The sequence below is a fragment of the Apaloderma vittatum genome, unplaced genomic scaffold (genome assembly GCF_000703405.1).
Source record: "Apaloderma vittatum isolate BGI_N311 unplaced genomic scaffold, ASM70340v1 scaffold17718, whole genome shotgun sequence".
NCBI lineage: Eukaryota > Metazoa > Chordata > Aves > Trogoniformes > Trogonidae > Apaloderma > Apaloderma vittatum.
Genome location: NW_009730393.1, coordinates 18,458 through 26,814, shown reverse-complemented (window position 1 = coordinate 26,814; position 8,357 = coordinate 18,458). Strand labels below are relative to the sequence as shown.

General features: G+C 48.6%; 1 protein-coding gene across 1 annotated transcript in view; it reads left to right on the top strand.

The window, feature by feature from the left end:
- LOC104277974 (merlin-like) overlaps positions 1-8,357 on the top strand; it is a 21,856-nt gene that overhangs the window by 11,769 nt on the left and 1,730 nt on the right. Inside the window, exons 13-20 of the mRNA XM_009874799.1 lie at positions 376-593; positions 1,478-1,580; positions 2,292-2,419; positions 3,001-3,151; positions 3,201-3,212; positions 3,842-4,051; positions 7,736-7,781; positions 8,098-8,195. Of these exons, the coding sequence (XP_009873101.1) occupies positions 376-593; positions 1,478-1,580; positions 2,292-2,419; positions 3,001-3,151; positions 3,201-3,212; positions 3,842-4,051; positions 7,736-7,781; positions 8,098-8,195 (966 nt within the window). The remainder of the gene's footprint in view (positions 1-375; positions 594-1,477; positions 1,581-2,291; positions 2,420-3,000; positions 3,152-3,200; positions 3,213-3,841; positions 4,052-7,735; positions 7,782-8,097; positions 8,196-8,357) is intronic.

The following is an 8,357-nucleotide window of genomic DNA, read 5'->3' as shown; positions in this document are numbered from 1 at the left end:
TGAGACACCAGAAATTATGGCTCAGAAAAGGCTGGAGAGTTTTTGACTCCTGGTGGAGAGGGCATGCTGGAATACCTGGCAAAGCTCTGATCTGCCATAATCTTCATTTGCTGTGAGCCATTTGCTCCCTGCATTAGGTTTGTAGTGCTTTCTTCAGGCAACGAGGGAAGAAAGGAAGCAACCTTGGAGCTGAAATTGGGAGAAAGGGGCATGGTGCACTGGCAGCTGAAGAGAAGGAACACCAGACCTTTTACTATTTATTTTAAGGAATAATATTTTTGTCACTTGATCTTTTGGGGAAAGATATCCTCTTCCTGAGGTGGGTGATTTTGTAGATGCTAGGTGGGGTGACTAAGAACAATTGTTTCTTTTTAGCTCCGATCCCAAGAAGCGGCAGAGCTGCTGGCTGAGAAAGCTCAGATTGCAGAAGAGGAGGCAAAATTGCTGGCCCAGAATGCTGCAGAAGCTGAGCAGGAGCGACAAAGGCTGGAGATCACAGCTCTGAAAACCAAAGAGGAGAAACGCCTGATGGAGCAAAAGATGCGGGAGGCGGAGCTGATAGCAGTGAAGCTGGTGAAGGAGTCTGACCGGAGGTTAGATTTGCTCAAGTGGGTTTCTGTGGTCTCTGCTGGGATGCTTGAGTGGAGAGGGGGCTGCTTTTCTCAGAGCTGAGCTCAGGAGGGAGGGATTGTTCCTGAAGCAACACTTCGGAGTGACTAAGCCTTCTTGTGTCTTTGTTCCACCTGGTATGAGTGGTTGTGATACAGGCCAAGAAGTTTACAGAGAATGAGATGCGAGGCTTTAGAGATGCTTGGTATAAAAGATCCAGAATGCAGAATCATTTTCTATTTAGCATTATCAAAAGACCACTGATTACCTAGCTATCCACATTTACTGGTCTGTGTACCCTGTGACTTTTGAGGCTGGTTGCATTCATTAGTTCCAGGTGATGGTCTCTTGTAGCCCGTTCAGATCTCTGAGAAGTGTAAACCAAGTAAATTCACATGGAATATAAACAGCTCTATAGATGCTTGCATGTTCCATAACCCTGTGCTGCCTGAAGATGCAGAGCAGAGAAGTGTTGGTATTGAGGGCTTTCTGCTTGTTTTAAGACACTGCCAGAAAGCTTGCCAAGACAAAGAGCAGATATGTTGCACCTCTCTCCACCTCAGGGAGGATCTCTGATAGCCTGGAGAATCTGTATCAGCAGGTCAGAACCGAGCCCATGGAAATTAGGAGTGGGAAAAACATGTTAACTCAGCCAGTTTGTGCAGGATTGTCTTTGAAAGCATGTGTCATGCTGTGTCCAGCTGGTTCTCCATGTGACCATCCTACCACAAGTGTCTTTGGGTAACGGAATCATTCCCAGCAATGGATCTTGTTCTCTGGAAGACAGTGAGGTGCATAGCTCTGAAATCCACGTGTTGCTTTATACTGGAAATTGTCAACTGTTCACATTGGGGTATTTGCCTTACAGAGCGAAGGAAGCAGAGCATCTGAAACAAGATCTGCATGAGGCCAGAGAGGCCGAACGGAAAGCGAAGCAGAAACTCTTAGATATAACCAGACTTAATTATCCTGTAAGTTTCTGCTCTGCTGGTCACCATTCCATCTGCAGAGAGTGTCAGGTGTTGATTGCACTTTTAGAGCCTCTGTCAAGCTGAATAAGGGCCTGTCTGCATCCAGCGAGGGGACTAACACCTACAGGACCAAATGGTGCTTTCAGACAGTTTGGCTGGAAGTTGTATTTGTTCAGGGCAATGAGTCAGGGTGATAAGAAAGGCAAGACAAAAGTTAAAAGCAGAGCTCGGGGAGTGGAGATTGTCTTGCCTGCGTTCATGTCTAATACTGATTCCCTGCCGTCTTGGTTGGGTAATACTTCGTGGAGGTGGTTGTACCGAGCGAGCTCTGTTGCCCTGGCATGTGAATTGCCCATGAGTGTCTTGAGGCACAGCAGATGAAGCTGTCTCCAGCAATAAGACAGCGCTAAGCCTGTGTGCCCCAATGCCTTCTGCTCTGGTCTTGCTGAGAATGGATTTCCACTCTCTGCTGAAAGAAATAGGAATGTTGTAGCCAGGATGCTTCTCTCCCCTTGAACTGGTGGGTTGTGCACTTGAGTTCATCTGGGGCCGTTCAGGTAGAGGGGAGGGGCTGCAGGAACATCTGTGTGTCTCAGACTCCATGGCTATCTTGCAAATTGGCTCTGCATGGCGTTCTTGCAGAAGCTGGGGAGGTACACCTGAAGTCAAACTATCAGATCTCAGTGACAGAGCTTGTGTTGCCTCTTTCAGCACATGGTCAAGTACCCGCAATACTCGCCGACTGACACCAGAGATGCCAACTTTGACAAAGGGCCCATGAAGCTGGATTTGAAGGACATTGACCTCAAGAGACTCTCCTTTGAGATAGAAAGAGAGAGGTATCAGTATGCTTATGGTGTAAATAACTGAGAATGTTAGTAATGGAAAGTACAGAAAAGAAAAGAAAAATCTCTGGGAATCACAATTCATCCTTTTAGCAACTCGAGATGGCCTCCTACTTGTACGTGTGATTGGAGGCCTTTCATTGAGCTGTTATGTGTTATGACTGTGTAAGACCAGTTGTTCACACAGAGGAAGAGTGTTCTGGTGGCACCAGGCCATGACAAGTCCAGAGCCCTTCTGTCCTGGAGGGCTTTGTCTCAGGGGAAAAGTACCTTGCCAGAGTAACAGCATGTTAGAGGACAGAAAGTTCCCTCTAGTGCTGAAGTGTGGGACTGCTTTCTGGCTTTTCCTCTCTTGGTCTGAAAGGAACACAAAGGCCTGGGAACGTTACTAAGTGTGTGAATGCTGAGGGGTGGAAGTGAACCTTCTCACTGGGTCAGGCGAGTCAGGCTGACGTGTCAGCCTTCATTTTGCCTATCAAAGAAACAAAACGAAATGGAACTTCTCCTTCCGCACGCACCTGTTCCCAAGCTATGTCGTGCTAATAAGCTTTTTGCCTCCCATGTGTGGAGTACAGGCTAGACTACTTAGAAAAGAGCAGAAAATTCGAAGATCGACTGAAAGAACTGAAGTCTGAGATTCATGCTTTGAAACTAGAAGAAAAACAGTCTGGACTTTACTCTCGTTGGACTGAAGTACTGGGATCCTTGGATCGCTCCTTAGGAAACGTACGTATGCGAAATACCTGCTACTGTTTCAGCCTGAACCACAGAAGAGAATAGTGGGAGTGTGCTCAAGGTAATTGCTGTATTTCAACTCAAAGCACGTGCTTTAATACCCGTGATAGTAAAATATTCAAAGCATGAACACAGACAAGGAAAATTCATGTCAAAACAAATTCTAAGGCTTTTGTGGGCAGGATACCAGTACCATAATCCAACAAATAAGAAATTATTTTCACAGATTATGAAACCGCAGTAAGGATTTAAGGTCTTGGTTCAAACTAAGTTGTTGTAACTTAGTAACACATTTAAATGTGGTTCCTCGTAGTTTGTGTTGCATTCTCATTCATGTGCTTTGTGGTTGTGAAAAGTCAGAAGTCGTGGTGTATTTTGTTTTTTAAGGCAGTGAAGAACTAAACCCAAATTTTTTTTGTTTCTTCTTGCTTTTATATAAACACTTGAGCCTCTTCCTGAACCAGTGCAAGAGTAGGGCTGGCTTTGTCTTTCAAGGTTCCGTGTTCCACATGTAGCAAAAACGGCTCTGAGTCAATAGTTTTAGAGGGAGAAGGGAGGCTTGGGACTATTATGAGGGAAGATGACCTTTACTTTCTGGCTATACATCTGATGTTCTTTTTAGCTTAATGAGTGTTGATACAGAGAGGGCAATACATTTCCGTGTGTTCTTTTCTTTTAAAGGCCCCGTCGTGGATGAAAACCTTCGAAAGTGGAGATGCGTTGGATGTAAATCCACAAAGACCTTTCCCTGCTTACTCGCTAAATACCACAAGCAGCTGGCCTTGTACCAACAAAATTCAACACGCGGTGCCGGTGGAGAAGTCATCTTTTCAAGCAAATGCCTTGCTTGCCAACAGTGTGGGCACAGGAACCAGAAGACCAATTATAAAGGTATTATAAAGGATTTGTAAATCCCAAAATGTTGCCTGAAAGTGTAGAGAAAGAGAGAGGTAAAGTATGTCTGGCTTTAGGGACCTGGTTTTTTCCATCTCTGGCAATTGAAGGGTAAATGTGTGGCTGGTGCTTGAGTTTGGAGACTCTTCACTGATACAACTTTATTTATAACTTGAGGCCACATATTTTTTTCTCACTTATGATCTCAGCTGGAACGTGAAGCTATTAAGCCTTGGCAAATAAAACTGATGCCTGTCTGCAGTAGGAGGATTTGTGTTAAATTTTGTTTGTATCAGCCAGGCTTGGAAATGAGAACATGCTCTATGCCTATCTGCTGGTTTTAAGGGCTGGGGAGTAAAATACAAGTAAATGCCTAGACTTCCAACAGTTAACTCTCTTCCAGGGTGTTCCCCTTCAAAGAGTCCTGATGAGCTGGGTCTTATGAGAAAACAACCTGCTTCTAAATTTTACTAGGATGGAGAATCCAGTATGTGTTCGAGAAGTGCTGCGAGCGCATGTGGTCTTGAACAGTGGGCAGGGAATTGGATTTCTCTAGGCAGTGCTAATTGTGCAACGTACTGGGAGTAAAGAAAGGTTGCATTTGCTGCTGTTTTATAAGAACAAAAGTGAGGGGGTTTAGGATCAGTCAAAGGCTCTATCATGCAATGTTCAAGACCTGAATCTTCAGGGCACACAGCTTAGAGCTAGAAGGAACACAACTGAGTGTAGCAACAGATGAGGAAGCAGCTCTTTCTAATGCAAGTAACAGAAGTTAGCTTTTAAAGGCTAACTTAATCCTGCTGTTTGAGGCAAATATACTCGTTTTAAGAAGGAAGAAAAAGCTATTTCAGAGCATCTTGCAAAAAGCCAGAGTTGGAGGTAAAGGAAGAACTGGACCGAAGGGAGTTACTTTGCTTTAAGTAGGAATTCAGGGCAAAACTGATTTTTCCCCTTTGGTTTTTCAGCACGACTCGGATGTGATCTACATTTGAAGCCTCCTGTTTCCTCACCAGACTGGTAGAACCTGGCGGCCACCTTCCTGGCTGCTGCAAAATGCACCTGTACAAGGACTGTTGCACAGCTCTGCCTGCGGACAGGCGTCGACCTAAGAGACAGGGTACTGCAGTCAGAGCCCTGCCGTTCAGCTTCCGAGCAGGTAACCTGAGCTGGGAGCACCAAAACTGTCAGTGTAAAGTGGCTGCTGTCTTTTGGGTGATGGTGAACATACAGACCCAGAGGAGTGTTGTTTACTACTTATGCACTTTCGAAGAAATGCTTTATACTTTCCTAAACCTGCCTTCCCCAGGTGTTTTTACACACAGACTTATCGGCATGGTGGTACTGTACTTTTGTAGAAAGGATCCTAGGCAGCCAGTGGGCCAGGAGATTTTTGGGATGAGAAAAGAAAATTGTACGTGAGCTTGGTGTTTACCTACACAATAGACTAATTATGTTTTTGGTTTGGTCCACGGGAAATGGCTCCCACAGAGCTGCTCAACACTTTAGTGTTTGCCTGCTAAATGTTTTCCTTTTCTTCCCCAAACACTTCTTGGTTTACTTTATTGATTTGCATTTCTCTGTGAGAAACCTCAGCTTTTAGTTCGAGATGTAGAAATGGACATTTTCAAATACCTCTCATTCCTGGGGGAATCCTCTGTTTGGAATGCAAAGCTTCTGTTCTCTTTATAGTTTCTCACTAGAACAAGCACTTTCTGTTGCTTCTGCTGCTCCAGCAAACTTTGCGTACATTGTTTCCCAGTTCTGTGAAACACAGCTTCCAGATTAGACAAAGACCAAAGATGCTCTTGGTGTCTGCTAAAGTTGGGCTTGTTCCTGATGGAGAGGTGCATGCAGCAAAATGTCTGCCTCATTAGTGAAACTTACTTGCGTTTTGTGGTTTTGTATGTGTTTAAATGTCTGTTCGACCATCAGTCTTCAGTCTGAGGACTTCTGGGGAAGCAGATGATATGCAGCTGTAGCTAAAGTAGGAGCAGCACAGTTGAGCATGTGACATGTTGATGTAAAAATGAATGTTAATGTTGTTAAATGTTCACACTGAGAGGTTGGACTAGATGATTTCTAGAGGTCCCTTCCAACCCCTAACATTCTATGATTCTATGATAAATATCTTGTTCTAAAAGCTAAAATTAAAATCTTTCCTGTGATGATGATACACTGGCCACAGCACGTAGTTCACCACAGATGTCACAAGGTGCTCTTTTCCCATTTCTGCAATTTCTGACATCTTACACTTCATGTCCCTTCTTCCCTTCTGAGAATCCATCGTGCAGTGACGGCAGCCCCTTCTCCAGCCCATGCACGCTGGGACACCTGTGCCTCTGGGTATCCCCGCTCCTCTCAAGAGGAGACCCCAGTATTGGGGACCTGCTTAGGAGCCTCACTGGCCCCTGGAGACACAGGTGCCTGGGTTCCATCTAGGAACCCTCCTGTGTTCCCTGGAGACCCAGGTGCCCAAGCTCCGCCTAGGAACCCTGATGTTTCCTGGAGACCCAGGCATTGGGACGCTGTGCTCGGGGGCCATGGGGTGGTGGTGGGTGCCCCTGGTGCTGGTGCTGCCCCTCTGGCTCCCTGGAAGCCCAGGCCTCCAGGCAGGGGCACCTGGCTTGTGGCGGTGGGTAGCCCTGGTGTCCTGGCTCCCTGGCGTGCAGCCCTGCCTGCTCTGCTTTGGGCCCCACGCTCAGCGGGAAAAGCTCTGCCATGACATTACTGGGGCCTTTATCAACACCCCCCAACATCAGCAGTGCCTTGAGGCCCTTGTCAAGGCTGCTGTGCCACTCTCCACTGTCACTGTGGGTACGTCGTGGGACCCCAGGGACACCCAAGCCACCAGGGACCCTGTCCAAGGACCCCCATCCTGACTGGCACCTCCATCCCAAAGCAGGGGACACTCACCCTTGAGCCTTCTGGGTTCCCCATTTCAACCAAGACCCTGACACTGGCCAGGACCCCAGGGGCCCAGTCCTGACAAGCACCATAGGGATTCCAAACATGCCAAGGTCTCCCTGGACCTGACTTGGACCCCAGAGACCTCTGGGAACCCCAACCCTGACCAGGGACACGCTGGGGGCTACCTGGGATGCTCTGGCCCTACCTTAGGAATCCCCAGGGATACCCGACCCCTCCCAGTATCTGTAAACCCCGATAAGGACTCCAGAAAACCCTGGAAACCTCCAGTCCTTACCGGACTCTTTCACCCCTGAACCTCCAACCCCAACCCTGTGCTGGTCCCAGGATCAGAGCAGCGCCCGGCACTTCAGGCGATCGTCGCAGATGCCATGGATTTTCTACTGAAGCAGAAGGGCAAGAGTGAGCAGGGGCCAGGGGACACTTGAAGGGGTAGGGCCAGGACAGGGGCAGTGGCATGTGGAGACCTGAAATGGGGAGGTGTGTGGTAAAATACAGGGTATGTGGAGGGCTGGGGGCTGTAGGGGCATATCCTGAGGGTACAGGGGCTTTGGCATGTACAGCTTCTGGGTTGTTTGCTTTTTTGAGGGGAGTATTTGGGGATATGTGAGCCTCCAGGATGGATGTATGAAGCTGAGATGAGTTTGTACAGGGGATCTGTTGATGTCTGGGGAGGGCTTATGGGGATTGAGGGAGGGCATATTGTCTCACCTGGACATCTGGGACACCCCAGAGTCCTTTGAGGTATCTCTGCAGGAAGCCGTCGACAGCATCTGGGATAAACTGAGCTGGCTGGAGGAAGGTAGGGGGGCAGTGGGGACGCCTACCCTGGGGAACCCCTGAAACCTCCCCTCAAGGGGCTGTCACAGAGACCCCCACCCTGGGTGCACCCTTATCCTCAAGAAACCCCCAGGAACCCCATCTGGGCTGGGCAAGGGCTGAGCCCTGACAGCTCATCACAGGGATGTGAATCCCCCCGTCTAATGCTGCTTCCTCCCCTCTAGCTCCAGCTTGCATCCCGCCCTGTGGTGAGTCCCCACCCCTCTGTCTTGCTCCCCACCCCTGTCCCTTGGCATGTCTCCCGTTCCCCTTGGGACCTCCATGTCTCTCGCTTCCAGGGTACAAGACCCGCTCCCAGGGTCCCAGCCGGCTGCCCGCTTCTTCCAGTGCGCTACCTGCCGCCTCACGGACTGCCCCTTCCCCCTGGACTGCCCAAGTATGGGGACACGGCCAGTCTGGGCACCTGGGCTGGGCGAAGCCCCATCCCGGAGCTGGGCTGCCCTCGGGGCCAACCCTCGTTTCTCTCACTCGTGTCCCTGTCGATGCTCCCAGTGCAGGACGTGTGGGCCAGCATGGATGACGCTGTCACCCTGCGCTG